Source organism: Coffea arabica, chromosome 9c, assembly GCF_036785885.1.
Source record: "Coffea arabica cultivar ET-39 chromosome 9c, Coffea Arabica ET-39 HiFi, whole genome shotgun sequence".
In the NCBI taxonomy this organism is placed as follows: Eukaryota; Viridiplantae; Streptophyta; class Magnoliopsida; order Gentianales; family Rubiaceae; genus Coffea; species Coffea arabica.
The window spans coordinates 265,467-284,409 of record NC_092326.1 but is presented as its reverse complement, the minus strand read 5'-3'; the positions used below and the strand labels follow the sequence as shown (position 1 = coordinate 284,409).

Sequence of the window (18,943 nt, the reverse complement as noted above, 5' to 3'; positions counted from 1 at the left end):
AGTTAATTAGTTAATTAGTTTAACATGCAAATAGTTTGTTAGTTTCGGACAGACAATAGCTTTAGTTAATTAGTTAATTAGATAAATAGAAATTAGTTAATTAGTTAATAATTAATCAAATAATTAGTTAATAGTTAATTAGTTTAACTATTAACTAATTAGATAATTAGTTAAGCAATTGTCAAGCAAATAATAATTGTCAAGCAAGAAGAGGGCAAAATTGGAAGAAATTTCTTATCTCACTTCTACAAAAGCTGTCAGGGAGGTTTCTGCAACAAATTGTTACTGTTCAGGGGAAGTGAATGCAATTTCTAAACCTAGAGGGGACATCAGTGCAAATGTCAGAAATCTCAGGGGAGGTTTCTGCAATTATCCCAATAATCCATAACCTTGCTACTGTTGATAATTTAACTTTCATTATTTCTCAAAAGATAAATCTTAGTTTAGCGCTTAATGTCTTCTGGTCAAGTTCAATGCTTAAGATATATACTATGTTGAAGCATTCAAGGATCATACAAGTTGATATATAGTAAATTATTCTTAGAGAATATACTATTGTTTCAGGTGCAAGTTGAACATTTTCTATTCCGGCAGATGGTGAAAAGTTTAGAAACTTTTGAATAGAAAATGAGGATTAGATTTTCGTTCTTGACCATGGTTCAAAGTCGCGGTCGCGGCCTGGAACGTTCCATATCGGTTTCGGAATATCGGTCGCGGTCTCGGTGAGACGCCAATTTTAAAGTATTTAATATTCTAAAAATTGTTAATAATATAAAAAGTATGCTAAATAAAAATAATTAAAAAATAGCAAAAGAAATAGCCAAGTCAATCCGTCGCGATGTGACTCGGCTGATTTCTCGTCTTGACTCGGGATAACTCGGAGTGACTCGGTGTGACTTGGCCGAGTCAATCCGTCGCGGTGACGACTCGGCCAATTTGTCGGCGAGTCAAGTATTTCGGTATCGTTTCGTCACGGTATCGTATCGGTAGGGGCCGAGACGGTGACGACTCGGCCGAGTCGATCGAACCATGTTCTTGACTAATTCAAATCCGAACCACATGCGATATCAACTTGAAATTACTTTAGTCTAGCAGTGTGAAATCGTGGGGGCTGGCGCTGTTCTTGCCTTTACGATTCAAAAGCTGCAAAATGAACTCAACATGGGCATGTTTTGAGGACTTTGATGCAGTCAGAGATGATTTCTTTGCAGAGCTCAATATTGATACGTCCATTAATAATGCATTAGCTCTCGACCATAATGCAGTGTGAAATCGTGGGGGCTGGCGCTGTTCTTGCCTTTACAATTCAAAAGCTGTAAACTGAACTCAACATGGGCATGTTTTGAGGACTTTGATGCAGTTAGAGATGATTTCTTTGCAGAGCCAAATATTGATACGTCCATTAATAATGCATTAGCTCTCGACCATAACCATGTCAGTAAGAGGATTTTATTGAACATACAAGTTAAATATTTGAGTAGGAATTGACCCCGCTAGTTCATTTGTTGTGTTTATTATTCCATGGATGGATGGTTTTCTGTACTCTGTTTAATAGTTTTTTTTTTTTTTTTTTGGGTTCTCAATTCGTTCTATGCCTTTAAAAACAAGTATATTTGAATACCATTTTATCGATATAAGCTAACTCTTCTAACTCGATTGTTTGCTGTGCCATGGTTCAGAGGTTTCAATCAATTTCTTAATAGATTTTCAATGCTTTCGTGTCCCTTTGTGTGTTGTGCTCCTCTTTCAACCTTTTTCATGGGTGTTTTAATCCCTCATGGATATTCCTTTTTGTGAGAGCATTCCCTTTCCGTTGTTCAAATTTTGCATGATATTTTCTCTAATGATTTTGTTCTATTGTACAAAGTCTTTTAAGGAATTTTTAATTACGTTTTACGATATTTTCACTCAACTAGCACATTTCCCATGCATAGTTAGTTACTAGGACTAACTCCACCTTACATCCCCGAACTTCTCAAGTTTCGGGAGATGCTAAGGTGCAAGTTTCGGATATAGTTAAGTTCTATTTAGTATTTACACTTGAGAAGGGATCACTGGAAGCGTGAATGAGGAAATCTTATATGTTGTGCACTAAATAACTTCGTATTCTATTTTAAATTTCGTTAAAAATTTGTGATGAATGTTGATTTAAAAATAAGCATGTCAATCGAGCCTAATGAGTCGAGTTCTCATAAGTTCAAACTCAACTTATTTAATTTGGAACATTTTCAGGCTTCGGATTATGAGTTTCGAGTTCATAAATATGAAACCCATACTCAACTCACATAATATTCGGGTTGTGAGTCTTAATCAGGCTTAGCCCAAGCTCACTTAGTACTCCTTAATTTTCTTAATATAATTACTATAACTATTAAGTTGTAAAACTAATTTAACATTTACAAGACTATAATATTAAAAGTAAACATGAACAAATAATAGTTCTTAAAAAGTATATAAACCAAAACTTTTTCAACAATATTTATATTTAATTCGTTCAAAATTCATGAAAAATAGTAATAAAACATGCGATCATAAGCTAATACATCTTTAAAAGTTAAAACTTTTTTTATAATCTTGTGATTTGAATCCAAACATGCTTGATGATTTGTGTTTATAGATCAAAAAGAAATCAAACAATATTATGTCAGCACAAAAATTTATTCAACCAATAAGAAAAGTTAGAGATTCAGTTATGCACAACTAATATTGGCTCTCAAAAAAGATCATGGAAGAGTCTTTAGATGTATTTTTATATTTTGTAATATATATAAATTTAGTATTTAATAATAATATATTTGGACATATAATTATACCAGTGGCGGAGCCAGAAAAAAATATTAGTTGGGGGCAAAAATAACACTAACATTTTTTATCTACTCTTTTTCTAGTTTTTTAAGCAAATAAATAAATAAATTCACCAACAAGTACAAATGATACGTATATTCCATGAAAAACATAAAAAGATAAACTTAAAATTATTAATGTAATACTAATTTTATTTTAAAAACAAACTAAACTATTTATAATTGCTCACGACGAGTTTTCATATTTTGATAATGGTTTACAACTTTTTCATTTTGAATTTCACGAAGTATATTTTTCTCAATATAAGTAATTAAACTAAATTTTGTGACCCATTCTTTCACATCTTTTCTAAAAAAAACTTTGGAGACATATTTAAAATTATGTCAAAATAAGTATTATAGAAATTTAAGGGGCCCCCAGTACCCCCACCTTAAATCCGCCCTTAAATTATACATAATATCAAAATATAAATATTATGTATATATATAGATAATTAAAGGGCCGAGCCTATATCGAATTTGAACCTAATAAGACCCAAACTCTACTCATATTTAATTCAAGCTTAATTTTTAAGCTCAAGCTTAGACCGGCTCACTAAAATATCGGATCATCGGACTTTTTATCGGACCGAACGAGCCGAGCTCAAGCTGACCCAGCCCCATTGACAGTCCTATTTAAAAATTGTTGCCAAATTAATCCTACATCTACATATTTGATTATGTTGTCTGTTAATTGATTGTTTAAATCAATTTATTTTATTTTTTGATAGTTTTTTGTAAAAAAAATTTAGCGTAGAAATATAATGAATGTAAAATAAAAAAGTAATTAGAAAATGTATCAAAGAAATATCCCCATAAATTTCCATCAAAACTTACAATCCAAATGGGACATATATGTATTGTATTATGATGTTTTTCAAATGCAATGCATCTCAATCATTTGTAAAAATTTATCCAAATAAAGCATGTAGCACCTAGCAAATAAAAATAAGTTTCTCATATTTTGTGAAACAAGTTTCCTTTGTTGGACATATATACTACTTTAGCCTATCAAATACATCTACCAATATTGACATTCATCTTTTCACTAAAATAAAAAGTAAGAAGAATTAAAAGAAAGAAAACTATGACGGACTTAGCTTCGAAAAGTAAATATGCAGTTCTCAGACTATTGAATGGAGGCTCTAATCAAACATAAACTACAAAAGCCACCACAATTCACCATCAATATGGGATCTTCACAAATAGAATGAAAACTAGGTGTTATCAGGAATTAGCAGGATCTTTCCTAGATTGCCATGTTTTTCGATCAGCCTAAGTGCATCAACAGCTTTGTCGAATGTGTAAGCCCTGCCAATTATCGGTTTGATTGAACCTACTTCAACTAATGGCCATATGTTCTTCTTGACTAGCAGAAGTAGCCTTGCTTTTTCAACCAAATGTAAAGTATTCAAGTCTGCACCTGCCAACAGTAAATCAAAGTCATTTTAACATGTATGTAGACAATCTAAATGTAAGTGAGAGGGCCCATTTGTTTCTTGCAAGAAAATTCCATAATAACATTACCCATAATTTCAAGTTCCATATCCTCAAGCGCCTTGCTGTTGAAATTTACGAATCCCCATGGATCTTCAAATCCAATTATTATCAACTTGCCACGGTACGCGAGGCTTTTGACATTCTGGTTCAAAAAGTTCACTCCAACACAATCAAGTATGTAGTTGACCCCTTATAAAGGACATATGCCAAAAGAACCAACATTAAGTTAGACTCAAATGCAACACGAAGAAGGCATACATAATGGCTCAGGGAAGCAAAACAAGATTCACATGTTTAATGGTCAAAAAAGAACTGCAAAAAGAGAGTGGAACAGAAATAAAACATGGCAGCTTCATTTGACATTTTCTAGTTGTATTGTGCAGCGGTTCTCCATTAATTACGAGTTAGAGCACTTCTAACACAGATTACTATAATTCAATATCGACCTCGACATGAACAGGGAATGTAACACTTCAAATTCCTCAATTATTATTTTTCCTATAATTTTGTCCACAGAAAGCAAGGTCATATACTTCATTGACACCTCCAATTTTAAGTTAAGGTCTGTTTGATAACATATAAGAGGGCTAAAACTAAACTTTTTCAAATATTCAGATGTTTTGGGTGTTTGATAAATAAAAATCCATCCACTGAACTTGTTAAGCGGTGCTGAACTTCTGTGTGTCTTTTTCAGCACAAGAATCGTAACTGAATGCTAAATTCTGATAAGAATCAACAAAATTACTTCAACTACCTTATTTTATCTACTAAATCTACCATTGTTTGTTAATTATGTTCACAATTCTTATCTAATTAAACAATCTGATATTCTCTATTCAAAATTCTTATCTAATTAAGTAACCGGATATTCTCTATCTAATGGTTTTCTACTTCTCTTTTCCCCCTTTTTAATGACTTTCACATCTTCTCCATACTTCTCATATAGTATATTTCATCTAACAATTTAAGCTAATTAAATCATAGGTTCTATTTTTTTTTGGATGAAAAGATATAAGGGCAAAATCATATATTTCAACTTATTAAGCATTCAGTTATAAATGTTTATCCAACAGTATAAATAGGTTCAGTATTAAAATTCAGACATTCATATATTTCTTTTCAGTGCTTAAAATTTAGCAAATTAATTATTTAAGTTTTCAGATTTCAGATTCAATTTTATCAAACGGAGCCTTACAATCTAAATGTTTCAATTTAAAAAAAGCAAACTTGTTCCCCAATTGATGTTATCCTACCCAAAAAGAAGCAAGTTGAATCATACCATGATTTCTGGAGCTAATTGAAAATAACACGCAATCCTTTTGACTCAATTATCAAAGCAATAATCAAGACTAGTGCGCAAGGCATGCCCAAATGCATGCAAAATAATACACAAAAGAAAGTTACAAGAAAAGAATTGAGGAAGTTGTCATAAATTTTCATAGTTCGTAACTTATCCTCGATTATTTAAAAAAAAAATATTTGCATGAGGGCAAAAAGGAAAGGCAAAAGTGGCACAAAGTGGCAACACCGATGCCCTTGCTCCCACGGTTGACATGTTAAAATGGATAGCCAAATGAAATAGAAGAAATTGAAACGCTATAAGCTCCATTGACAATTGTTCAAGTTCCGTTTCTTGACTCGTTAGTAAAGTTGACATCAACAGCCATCCTTGGACCAAAAAAAATTATAGATGAAAGTCTGCCAAAAATCACAGTAAAACTAGGAATGCAAAGATTTTAAAGTCCAAAGAAGACACGGTTTAGATGAAAAAACTATAAGCATATAGAAAGTACCAGCCCCATTAGTCTCAGCTTTTACACGTTGAGAGAAATCCTCCTCCTTGTGGTTAATGCAAACATCAGCTCCTAATGCTGCACAAAGTTCAACCCTTTCCTTGCTTCCTGGTAGCCAATAAAAGAGATAAATTACTCAAAAACTAAAATTTTGGCAATTTTGCACTCGAATAAATGAATTCTTCTTCAATTTTAACAATTAGAAATCTATAAAATGGTATAATGGTATCAGTAAATAATCATATTAGATTCCTTTACATGCAGCTGATTCAAGACAATCTTATTAACAAGTCAAACAAGAGCAACAATACCTGCGGTTGCAAATACTTGACAGCCATAGTGCTTCGCAATCTGAATTGCCAATGTTCCGACTCCCCCTGCTCCTCCATGTATCTGCAACTTATGGAACTCAAACTTCTCATTTTGCTTCAAAAAAAGGAACGAGGAAAAGCCAAGCTACACAGACCAAGGTTTTGAATTTTGATGACATAACAAATTACCAAAACTTTTTGACCATTGGTAAGCTTGTTCATGAGGAAAAAACAATGCCAAATGAGACATGCTGCCCGCGGCAAGGCAGCAGCAGAAGCTAAATCCAACTTTTTTGGAGGTGAAATGATATGATATGCAGGTACAGCCACTAAATCAGCACATCCTCCTCCCTGAAGGAGAGCACAAACCTACAAATAAAATAAAGTTATGATACAGACATGTAAAGATGATCTACCATCACAAATGCATTTTAAATTAAAACAAAATTGGCTTAGAAAAAGACGTTGAGCTGCATTTGGAGAGAGCCAAGGTAAAGCTAAGCTACTTGAAATCAAGTGACCTTAATTCATTGGATCATTTCCTTTTTTTTTAACCTTTTTACACAAGCTAAGCAGCATTTTGAAGAAATAACTACTTATCCATATCCAACACTTTTTGTTATTCAAGATCATGATGTAGCACATTAGCAACGTAAAACCAACACCCTTCTTGATAGAGATAAGTGCAAAAATCCACTAAGGTTTATAGGAGGCGTGGAAAGGATGTGTCACATGCCCAAGCATTGATTTGGCATGTTTTTGATGACAAGGAACCACCTTGGAAGTTGGTTCGAATCACATTGAGTTTGTTTTCTAATTTTCACCAGCAGGGGTATTTTAGTAATTTAATTAGCTGCAGGGATTTTATGTTTATGGTAATTTTTTGTTTAGTAATTATTATTGATAATTAGTATTTTAGTTATTATGGGAATAAGAAAATTTCGCTTTATAGCTTTTTACTCGAATTTCATTCTAGTTAGGAGCTCTAATTAGGATTGGAGTTGGCTTTGTTCTAGTACCTATAAATAACGACTTCTCCAGAAAGAGAAGTCAAATTTTATCGTTAATAAAATTTTCCTGCAGACTTGATGTCTTTCTTAGGATTGTGTGATACATCCTAACTTCAAGTGTGATACCTAAAGATTCCTAGAATTACTAATCAAATTTTCATCTTCTTAAGCATATTGTCTCATCCTATTCCTAGTTGCTATTTTAAATTCCAGTGAGATTCAATATCTGAGCTTTTCTACAAAGATGTTGTTCCTACCAAGTCTTCATGCTGCGTCAATTTTGGTAATCAGAGCCAGGATTTCCCATGACAACAAGAAGTGGGTTGAATTTTAGGAGTTGAATACAGACAAGGAACGGGATAACATCATTAACCTTCTCTTGAAGAGGGTTGCTGTGTTAGAAGACAAAAGTTTTTGATGTAAATTCTAATACTGAACAACAGCAAATTCCTGAATCTAGAGGCAACAGTGGGTCCGGATCTGGGGTCAAAATCAATGGAAAGGAACCAGAGCATCCCGAATAGCCTGAAGATACAACCAAGACTGAATCTAGTAGGAGTGAAAATAGATTAAATCAATCTTTTGGAAGACCACGAGCTTCTCTTCTTGACATGGCTGATGAGATTGTTCAATCGGCAAGGCAAGGGAGCCACTTATGATTTGGCAGGAGACATCACAAATAAGGTAAGAGTTGATATTCCTGATTTCGATAGAAGAATTGATCCTAAGGTTTTTTCTGATTGGCTTGCTACTTTGGAATGCTATTTTGATTGGTATGATATAACTGATGAGAGAAAGGTTAAGTTCGCTATCATGGAACTTCTTGGACGAGCCCAATTGTGGTGGACAAGAGTCGAGCATGATCTTCGACTTGCTGGACAACTAGCCTTGATGTGGGAAGAGATGAAGCTGCATTTGAAGAGAAAGTACATGCCTCTATATTATGAAGCTGATCTTTTGATGATATGAATAGCTTAAGGCAGGAGGGAATGACAGTTGCTGAGTATATGAACAAGTTTGAAGAGCTGAAAATTCGCTGCAGAAGAACAGAAAATTCAACACAAGCTTTATCCCAATATAAGTTGCGCTTGAGGCTTGAAATTCGCAAAGAATTGATGGGACATAATATCTACATAGTTGATAATGCATTTCAAGCAGCTCTTACATTTGAAAAGAGCCTGCGACAGACACTAATTAAGAGATTCAATACTCAAGGCGGGGAGGTAGTTCCTAAAAGATTTGCTGCAAATAGCAAGCAATATATATCAGTAGCAACTCAAGCAACTTCCAAGCCTGCAAAGACAAAAAAACTAAGGCTTTCAAAATCGATGAACGAAACAAGAACAAGCATGCACGTTTCAAGTGTGGTTTGAAAGGACACATAGCATGGGAGTGCCCGAACAAGAGAAACTTGCACATTGATGCCGATTTCGGAGATAAAGAAAATCTAAAGGTCAAGGAGGATGAAGGTGCTGATTATTTGAACGAGATGGCACGACTTAATGTTGGTGATTTGGAAGAGGAAGAAGAAGACACTCGTATCTCTCAGTTGTGAGGCATATACTCAGTGCACCGAAGTCACAAAAGAAAGACTGACAAAGAACTTCAATCTTTCAGAACTTAGTTTGCTATGGACAAGAAACTAGAAAACTCATTATTGATGGTGACAGTAGCATGAACGTGGTTTCAGAGTCTATTGTACAACGGCTAAAAGTTGCCTACAGAGCCACATCTTGAATCATACAAGGTTGCTTGGATCAACAGTAGCTCTTTTCCAGCAATGAGACATTCCTTGGTGTTTATTAAACATGGACCTTACAGTGATTCTATATGATGTGATGTTATTCCAATGACTGTTTTCCACATACTTCTTGGTCGACCTTGGCTATATGACCAAGATGTGGATCATAATGGGAAGTCGAACACTTATGCATTCAAGTTTAATAACCAGCAAATTGCCTTAAAGTCTATGAGTGCTGAAACTATAAAGAAGTTTCACAAGAAGAAACCAACCAAACAAGAGAATTCAAGGGTTAATGAAGTGATAGAGATGAGGGAGAAGCCTCTTCACATTTTGAGCAACAAGCAATTTGAAAGGAAGAGCAAGGAGCAAAGAGTTATCATGGTATTAGTCTTCTAAGAGGTGAAAATTTAAGTAGTTGTCAACTCTGAAGAAGTGCCTCCAGAAATTGTCAAGCCGCTGTCCGATTTTTCTGATGTAGCTCCAGAAGATTTGGCACATGGACTACCACCCATGCGTGATATCTAGCATTAAACAGATTTCATACCAGGTTCTCAACTCCCTAACTTGTTTGCCTATTGCATGAACTCAAGTGAATCTGTTGACCTAAGAGACAAGTGGATGAGCTCTTGGACAAAGGATCGGACATATTCAAGTCAAACTAAGTCCTTGTGCCATGCCAGCTTTATTGATTCCAAAGAAAGACAGAACCTAGAGAATGTGTGTAGATAGCCGCACAATTAACAAGATAACAATCAAGTATAGGTTTCCCATACCTAGACTTAATGATATGCTTGATATGCTGGCTGGTTCAATTTAAAACACCAATATGTGAGATAACTCATTAGCATGCATTCTATTGCATCTTTAACATCCTTTACTGCTTCCAAAAGCATAACTATATGTGCCCCCATTTAGATTTTTATTCAAAACCGAAATGAAGAATAATGGTTTTACGTCAACCATATTCAAAACATACATAGGATAAAACAGATAGTTACTGAATTCCCGTATGTGCAAATACAGACTTCAAACTACTTTATTGATCATTACATAGAATTTAATCAAGATACTGCATCTTTTCTTCCGTTCGCTTCTGAGAATCAGGAGATTGTAGATTAGGCGGGTTCTAAAAAATAATTGTTTGTCTACCTTACTCTCTCAGTCAAGATGCAATTATATGCAAGACCAACAAGTCTTCTTTCTTTGGAAGACTGCCGAGGCCTTCCCATGTTTGAATCCGAGAGTGAATGCCCCGCCCGACATTCTTGTCAAAGCATCAAAATTAGAAATATGAAATGATCAATAAACCATCCAATCCTATGCCTTAAAATTTCCTAATTCTATTGAGTAATGAGCAAAATATCATAATCCTTAATATTATGACTAAGCCTTCTTAGAAAAACAAATTTCACGGCGCTCTTCTTAGGCATTCTTTTTAAATTTCTGATTTTGGGTACAATAAGAATAAAAAAGTAACTAGATAATGGAAAGGGGACTAACCTCATCACCCTGCTTCCATCCGGCCACAAATTTCCCGGTTCTCAATATTTTCCCAGAGCATTCCATGCCGATAGGATATTTCTTTGAGGCATCAATTTCATCATTTTCGTCTAATCGTGGCCAAAGATCCATCCTGTTGAAGGTGGTGGCAGCAACCTGGATCAATACTTCATAATCCCCCACCACGGGGGCATCCACCTCTCTAAGGGTTATTACTTCAGGACCTCCACACTTGTCATAAAACACAGCCTTCATTTTGTTACTTACACCAACCTAAAACCCCCCCAAAAAACAAACAGAGAGAGATTTAACCAATTTTCATTCAAATCAAATCAAGATAATCCACTAAATACATCAGCATAAAACCGATCAATACTTCATTATCCTTCACAACGGACTCATCCACCATTCTGGCGGTCAAAGCCTCAGGACATCCCCGCACGGGGTAAACTATGGACTTGTCCATTTTGTTAGTTATGGCAACCTAAAACCCAAACAAAAAGAGATGTTTCAACCAAAACACCAAATCCAAAAAATCAAATCAGCATAATCCACCGAATACATGCGCAAGAAACCGATATACATTAACCTAAAGCCCTCAAAAAAGAGATTTAACCGATTTCAACCAAATCAAATCAAGAAAATCCAGTGAATACACAAGGGTACAAGTCCATGGCTCAAAGGCTCGGCGGCCAGTCCGAGTCGACCCAGCCGAGTCGTCACCAGAACTTCAGCTTACACTCCACAACCGGTCCGCCATATCCTGGAGACGGTAGACCCGGTGGAAACTCGTTCAGACTCTGAAGATTCGAGCTGATTCGACTTCAGGAATCAAAAGACCGGCCGAGTCAACGCGTATTGACTCATCAGATATCCATGAACGAAGAGTTTCGCCACGATTTTCAGAGGCTTTTAGGGTATAAACAAATAAAATAAAAAGGAAAAATAAAACTTACCCGCATCCAATTTATGAGAAATTGCACAGAAAGACAGAAATAACGAATCAATCTTTAACCCAAAATTCTCTCTTTGAAGACTCTCCACCGAATAGCAACTGCACGGCAGAGATTCAAGAGAAGGAGAACGAAAAATAAAAGGGCCAAGAAGACGGGGAGGCTTTCATATCACATGCACGGGTGGGGGTGAAATTTGGAGAGGAGGAGAGGGAGGAGAGAGAATGAAACTTGGAAGGCAGACTCGAGGGAGGAGATCTTGGCTTCCTATTTGCCCCTGTACCGTTGTACGTACTGCCCGGGTGATAAAACCCCTATTCTTAGCTCTCTGAATCTTTTGTCTTTTACCTTAATAATAATTTTCTTTTTCTGGCGGAGAAGGAGAAAGAAAGTCTAAAAATCAAGAGCGAAAACCACACGGGTGGTGCGGGATTGGCTTCGCTCCTCGTTGAGGCGGTGGAATGCATGTCTTTTGTCTCGAAAAGGGTTTCTGAAATTTTGTTGTAAATTTACATTTGGGTTTTGGAATTTCCTTCCCCAGTGAAAACCAATATTTTTAACGATACCCTTTTCTACTCCCTGCTAATTTAGTTCCTTCTGATTTTAAGTTGTTCTGACATCGATCTATGAAGGGAATAGTTATTGAAAAAGCGGGAGGGCCAGATGTGTTGAAGCTGGTGGAATTAGATGACCCGCCACTTGGAGATGACGAAGTCTTAATCAGGATTGCAGCCACGGCGGTGAATAGAATTGATTTGCAATGTAGATTATTCGGCTCCAGAAATTCGTTTAATGGTGGTTTGTACATCCCAGGGTTGGAGTGTTCTGGAATTATCATAGCTGTTGGCCAAGGGGTTACTGAGTGGAAAGTTGGTGACAAAGTAAGTTCTTTCTGCCCAAATTCAGTTTGCTGTTGGCCAAGGGGTTACTGAGTGGGTTGTTGATTCAATACATTTCAATTTCTGCCCAAATTCTTTATGCTGATAGTTTTCTTTCTGCTGTTATTATTAGACCATGACTATTAGGTCCAAGCCCAATTTTTTTAGTTGATTTAGGGTACATAGATTGCTTGTTAAGTCCTCAGAATGCAGAATGGAGAAAAAAATGGATTCTTGTTTGTATTTCTTGATTAGAAAATGTTGGAAATAAGTACCATCTAATAATTAACTTAATGTTGATTGAAGAAACACTGACGATAAATGGTCCTTTGCAGGTGTGTGCCCTTCTCAATGGAGCGGGGTATGCTGAGCAAGTAGCAGTATCTGCTAAGATGGTTCTTCCTGTTCCTTCAAATGTTCCACTTACACATGCTGCAAGCTTGCCGGAGGCTGCTCATAATGCTTGGAAAGTTATATCTGAAGCTCAACTAGTACGAGGAAGAAAGTTATTGGTAATCCTCGATAGTCCTTATCACGTTATGAGTTAACACTACTAAATTCGAATTCCTAAACATGCTTGATACTTGGAAAAGTTTTGTGCTTTGTAAGTAGCTACCTATGAAAGGATGAGGAGATGCATCGTTTTTAATGTCTTGGAATTGTTATTATGCTCATTTCACTGTCTTTTGTTATAAGAAGACAACCACTATGGTCCTTCAGTTTTTATTTCTTAATACACTTGTTATAAAGCATGACGTGCTTGACACTGTCCTGTCCATAATGAGTATTTTAGGATTATCAGATTTCTTTTGTAAAAATTGAAATTTACACTCGTGAGGAGGATCTAGGAACACCTACTTGCCCTAGTAAAGTTTTCTGACCAGTGAACCAATTTATCTGGATTACGTCAAAACATCAAACCGAAATCAACTGGGACATTATTTAAAGATTTAAACTTGTTCTAAAATTTGAATAAAAAAAAGACATAAATTTCTAACAGTTAGCTTAATCTATCCTTTTGCTAGAGAAGGTACACTTAATTGATCTAGAAGTATGTCTTTGTTGAGGTTTTGATTTCGAGTGTGGTGCTGTAAATTGGATGTTGATGGTGCACATTTTGTGCTTTCCTGTTGTACTTCAGTTGCATGAGTGCTGTGGTTATGTTGGGTTATTTGTCCTTCAGATGGCAAAATGCAAAGGCGCAGTGGTGTATGTCACTGCAGGTTTGCTTCAGTCTTCCCTTGTTAAATATTGTAGCATTCTAATTTACATGGACTGTCTTATTCATGCTATTTTGCTTGGTTGAATGTATGTTTTCTTTCAGAGACTGATGAAAAGCTGGATTTCTACAAGCGTCATGGTGCTGATATTTGCATTAACTGCAAGAATGAAGATCTTGTCACTCGAGTGATGGAGGAAACCAGACAGAAAGGTAATACTTGTATCATTGTAGCGTTCCCACTTTTTAAAATTTTTTTTTATACCCTTGGATTTTGCATTTGCTGATGAGGATGTGAGCTTGTTGAAGTATGTATGAGTTTTTTTTTTGTTAGAGAGGTGGACACTTTAGAATTTACTCTCGGCTAGTTTTAGTGAATAGTGGTATGATTATCTTTAGTGTCTCTTGAGACATTCATTAGCTCTGTGATAACCATTGGATTAAAACTGCAGTTGGATCATGGCATTATAACTAGTAAAACCACTGTTATATTTTGTATTGTTGAGGGCTTAGGTGCTTTTGTACCTGTACCAGTTGGACGGGGGACGAGCGTGAGGTGTGTGGGAAATCTTTTTTTTTTTTTTTTTTGTCGACACAGGGGTGTCCGGATCAATCCTTACGGGGCCCGACTAATCCCCTGCGGTCCGGGCCCGGTGCTCCAACCCGGCCCGAACACGTTAAGTGCGCGGAGGAATCCAGCGGAGCGGAGACTCGAACTTGTGACCTCAAGATTCACTGGTGAAAAGCACTGTCACTGGACTATTCACGCGGGAGCATGGGAAATCAATTTTAGTCAATTTGATGTTGTAGGAACATTTCAAATTTGAAGTGGCAATCTCATGTGGGGCCATCTTCTTGAAACCCTGCTTTACTGCTATTTTGCCGCCCTTCACTATTATTTTAATGATATGCCATCCTTTTTTACACCAGAAACAGTTATTCTTGTTAACTGGCGTAACAAAATGAAATGCTAGTTGAGGGAATATCTTGTAACAAAAATGCATGTAAAACTTTTCAGAGACTATAATGGCTGCTTAAGATGAAATCAGTTTCTTTTTGGAGTGCTGCAACTTTATATAAATAACTTAAGATTGTAATGTGATGCAATAATGTAGGATGTTTGACTGTAAATTGAAATTGTGAACTTTACATACCAAGAAGAAGAATAAGATCAAAAGGAACTGAAGATTCAAAAATTATATACTTTTGATCCCAAGATTCAACAACTGTATATTGATCCTTTATGGGGCCTCTCCTTAGGACCCAAAGTCAAAGTAGCAGGTCAACTTTTACAAACTTAATTATGAAGTAGACTTAGCTTACTTGTTCTATCTCCTTTTGGGTTCTGGATTTCCTCAATTGATTTTCCACTGTGACAATTTGGAAAAGGAAGAGAAGAAGTGAAGTCCTCAAGAGACTTTGTCAAGAAAATGCGTATTTTCATTAGATGTCCATTGAGGGAGAGTTGTGCTGGCTGGCTAAATAAAAGGATAGGGACGATAAAAGTAGTTTGCTTTGCATAGTGAACTTAACAGACATGAAAAATCAAGGGGAATGTGTTGCTTTGGTTGGCATATGTGCTATATCTGTTCTTTTCTGTGCAACAATCTTATGAGAAATTCTTCAATATCAGGTATCGATGTTGTTGTAGACAGTTGGGCTGTCAACTTGGAAAAAGATCTAAAAATCTTAAGCGATTGGGGAAAACTGCTTTTCGTTGACTTACATGGTCCCAAGGGTGGAAACTTGTATTTAACAGCAGTAATGACTAAGCAGGCAAGAGTTCAAGGTAAATCTATATTGGTCATTGAATTTGTGCACTTTGACTTTTTCAGTTGAAGAAGTTTATGGGGCTTTTATAACGTTGACATTATTTAATGTATTTTTTTTCCTTCTATCAGTGACTTGTTTTTTACATTTCAACTACTTAGTTGATGAGCTGCATGGCTTTTGGCTTGTGTTACAGTGCTGAACAGATGGTGGAAAACTTTAGATAGAGCAGCGTGTATTGTTGATCATCTGAAGAAAGAAGTATGGCCAGAGATTGAAAACGGATCTGTGAAACCTGTGGTGTACGAAACACTTCCACTGTCTGAAGCAGCAGCTGCACACAAGCTCATGGAGCTTACAGACTATGGGCAGGATATGTGGTCTGTTATTGGATATTTTGTGCCATGGCTGGGACACTATGCCTGTACTGGCAAGGTAGCTGGACATGTTATGGGAAAGATTTTGCTTACTCCTGACTTTGAAGAGTCCTGAACAGCCAGCACGGCATGGATGCCATGGGAAAGATGTGAGTACCCTCTTCCTAAGATCTAGTTTGTTCTGGTTCATTTGCTACTACATCTTGAACTTGTGTTTGAGCTTTAAATTTTTTATTGCTGGAAATTATTCTTTTGTTCAATTTTGAATGGGAATTTTGTTTCAATGGGAAATTTTTGTTTGCCAAAACTTTTTATATGGTTGTGCAAGATCAAGTTTGTGGTTCAGCTATGTTTATCTCATTTAGAGAGATTGTAATATCTGCGAGAAATGTTCAACTCTGTAGTTTTGTTGTTCTCTAGATATACAGGCAGCCACAGGTTGGAGCTATTTGGGTAAGTGGGCAATGTGTTGTCAGAGGAAAGTTAAATGCTCATGTTTATCTTAGAGCACCCTTCACTTGCAAAAAAAAAAAAAAAAAAAAGATAAAGGGAAACCTTGCTGCTGCCAGAGTGACAAATTATTTTGCAATAGTTGTTGCCGGACTGATAGTATGTGGCATGGAACATCCGTTGGTTTATTTTGATGTTCCTTGGAGAATTTCAGGAATGTGTTGCTATTTAGGCATTATGCTTGGTATTTTTGGTGCATCTATACATCCAAGGAGGTGCATTTCTAAAGCCTATTAATCGTCCTTGTTGGCTGGAAAATCTTTTATACTTGAAAAGTTGAATTTGTTTGTTTAAGAAATGGATTTTTTAAAATTAAAGTACTACATAGAATACGTTCCCTTTGTTTTAAGTTTGGGCAATGAACCCTGCTTTCTTTTCATCTTATGCTATATACTGGGAGGAGTGCTCGGACATTGCGCGGGTATTTGGTGCTTGTGATCAAAGAGGATTAAATAAATAATAATACATTCTGAAAAAAAATAGTCAATGCTTTTACAATTTTACCATTTCCAAAAGGTCCCTGTAAATGTCAGTCAAAAATTGCCTAAGGGTACGGATAAAGGAATATCCTCCAAGGGCTAGTTATAGCAGTGTTAATTGCATAACATGTTAATATGTTTTTGTGTTAATTGCACGACAAAAGTCATATTTTAATTTAATTTATCTATAACATCATTTTAGTAATTACACCAACATATAAGCTTATATGAGTTATACTCAATGCAAAAACAATTGCAAAATAATTCCATATTCTAGAAAATATCCAAATGTCTCCATAAATCAAGGGATAATTTCATAAACCTCCCCTGAGGTTTTTTAGAGTATCACTCAGCTCTTCTCAGATTTTTGAAAGCTCACTTGCCTCCCTTGAATTAACATTTCTTGCAACATTTTAACCCTTTTTGGAGGAAATACAAGAAAAATAAAACTTTTGTTTCAATATTGCCCTTATATTATCCTACTTATAAAATTTATAAAAATAATAAAAAATAAAAATAAGATTAAATTTTTATAAGGTGTAAATTTCTTGACGTAAACTATTTATTTTAGTTGTATTGGAATAAAAGCCAAATTTACACCTTGAAAAGTTCATATGCATGGTGAGATTATTTTAGTTTTCAATACGAGTTAAAAAATAACACCATGAATTAAAACATATTTTTCCAAAAAATATCTTGACTTCCTTAATTGTAACTGTGCGCGAAATTTTTTAAGGTGTTAATTACTTTCTAAAATCCTCCAAAATGGTTGATCTTGATAAGATTAATTTATTCATATCCTTTGCTATTCTACCATGACTCCAATGTAAAGAAATATGAATCATTATTAGTTAGTAATTTGTTTTTTTAATATACATTTTTTTATTTTAAAATTTTATTTTGTTCTGGATTTTTGGTTAAATAATTAGTAAGAATAAAGGTAATATTGTTAATTTGTGATCTTTGATAGGAATATTTAGTCTTGTCAAGTTGATAAGGGAAGTAATAAAAATTTGAGGGAAGTTAAGTGATATTATGACAAATCTTAGTGGATGTTTTTGAAATTGTTCCATAAATCACAGCTTCAAATGTACCAAAATGAGGACATTTCGGTAAATATATCTAAACAAATGCTGTTCTCAATTGTACCAAAAATTTTAAAAAAACTACAAACCATTCCACATTTTTAAAAAGTCCCTATTCATGCGGTTGAGATTCAAACCTCCTTTTAACCACAACTCATTCTTATACAGTACAAGGATTTTATGGCCACTTTCTATTGCTTCTTGCCTTGTTACCTATTACTGTTATGCTTAACTTACCTGCTGCTGTTCCAGGTTGGGAATGTTCAGATTGATTAACAAATTACTTGATCTCCATTCTTGTGGTGAAACTTCAAGAGGGAACTTTCTCAGAGCTAAATTAGCTTAGTGGAATTTTATCTACCCTTCTTGGGTTGTTTGGTTGAAGCATGTGTTTCAGTGTTCACTGGTAAAAGGTATCTGTGGCTGCGTTTTGTAAAGAGGGTGCAACAGTTATACTACTTGAGACATGGATGAATATTATCTTTGTCGATCTGTACCTTTTTTTTTTTTTTTTTTTCTGGTGATACACTATTTGCTTACTATAAAAGCTACGTGTAGTATCGTCATCACTCAATTTAGCTAATATCTTAACAAAAAAATGTTGGTTGGTTAACCATTGGGTCTGCTGTTCGAGTAGGGGTGGATCCACCTTCCCCCGCCCCCGCCTCGTCCCCTGCCTCCATTTCCCTCACGCCCCACCCTGCTTTTTCTGCGGATGATAATTTAGTTTTTTTTTTTAAAGTTTTTATTCAATGGATTAAAGTTAAATTTAAAAAATAAAATAAAATATGGAGTTGAAAAAAAGTGAAAAAAGAAAAATTAAATAAGAAAAGTGTTGAAATAAAACACCAAGAAAATTAAGAAACTCAATTGGATTGTATAGATAACATTTGGAAATACTCATAGAATGCATAACATGCTTGTGCCAAATATCAATTAGGAATTTGGATAGAAATGAAATGAAGGTTATG

At 35.3% G+C, this 18,943-nt stretch overlaps 2 protein-coding genes across 12 annotated transcripts; one reads left to right on the top strand and one right to left on the bottom strand.

Moving 5' to 3' along the window:
- Positions 1–3,784: 3,784 nt before the first annotated feature.
- Positions 3,785–11,796, bottom strand: LOC113708500 (uncharacterized). 7 transcript variants are annotated; one of them, XM_072064924.1, is made up of 8 exons: positions 11,658–11,796; positions 11,078–11,185; positions 10,702–10,974; positions 6,637–6,816; positions 6,448–6,535; positions 6,137–6,244; positions 4,371–4,532; positions 3,785–4,266 (listed from the first exon to the last, which is right to left on the bottom strand). In XM_072064924.1, exons 1-8 carry the CDS (start codon positions 11,661–11,663, stop codon positions 4,061–4,063), a joined length of 1,131 nt encoding a protein of 376 aa, XP_071921025.1. In that variant the 5' UTR covers positions 11,664–11,796; the 3' UTR covers positions 3,785–4,060. The 7 variants fall into 7 exon arrangements, with proteins under 7 accessions (XP_071921025.1, XP_027086756.2, XP_071921022.1 ...); XM_027230955.2 differs by having other exon boundaries at positions 6,448–6,529; XM_072064921.1 differs by lacking the exon at positions 11,658–11,796 and adding an exon at positions 11,358–11,495.
- Positions 11,797–11,811: 15 nt separating this feature from the next.
- Positions 11,812–18,475, top strand: LOC113708468 (uncharacterized). 5 transcript variants are annotated; one of them, XM_072064916.1, is made up of 9 exons: positions 11,812–11,941; positions 12,036–12,140; positions 12,287–12,535; positions 12,868–13,044; positions 13,716–13,755; positions 13,857–13,964; positions 15,385–15,540; positions 15,718–16,047; positions 18,225–18,475. In XM_072064916.1, exons 1-8 carry the CDS (start codon positions 11,879–11,881, stop codon positions 16,011–16,013), a joined length of 1,194 nt encoding a protein of 397 aa, XP_071921017.1. In that variant the 5' UTR covers positions 11,812–11,878; the 3' UTR covers positions 16,014–16,047; positions 18,225–18,475. The 5 variants fall into 5 exon arrangements, with proteins under 5 accessions (XP_071921017.1, XP_071921016.1, XP_071921021.1 ...); XM_072064915.1 differs by having other exon boundaries at positions 13,674–13,755; XM_072064918.1 differs by lacking the exon at positions 12,036–12,140 and having other exon boundaries at positions 11,824–11,941; positions 13,674–13,755.
- The last annotated feature ends 468 nt before the right edge of the window (positions 18,476–18,943 follow it).

What these genes read in the sequence shown, in the direction of transcription:
- LOC113708500 (XM_072064921.1), bottom strand. An exon ending in CCAATGGTCAAAAAGTTTTG is followed by an intron (nt 6,536 to 6,636) that starts GTAATTTGTTAT and finishes GAGTTCCATAAG; the next exon opens with TTGCAGATACATGGAGGAGC. An exon ending in TATGGAACTTGAAATTATGG is followed by an intron (nt 4,267 to 4,370) that starts GTAATGTTATTA and finishes TACTGTTGGCAG; the next exon opens with GTGCAGACTTGAATACTTTA.
- LOC113708468 (XM_072064915.1), top strand. Translation starts at nt 11,879, where the DNA reads ATGAAACTTGGAAGGCAGACTCGAGGGAGGAGATCTTGGCTTCCTATT. An exon ending in CTATTTGCCCCTGTACCGTT is followed by an intron (nt 11,942 to 12,035) that starts GTACGTACTGCC and finishes CTGGCGGAGAAG; the next exon opens with GAGAAAGAAAGTCTAAAAAT. An exon ending in AGTGGAAAGTTGGTGACAAA is followed by an intron (nt 12,536 to 12,867) that starts GTAAGTTCTTTC and finishes GGTCCTTTGCAG; the next exon opens with GTGTGTGCCCTTCTCAATGG.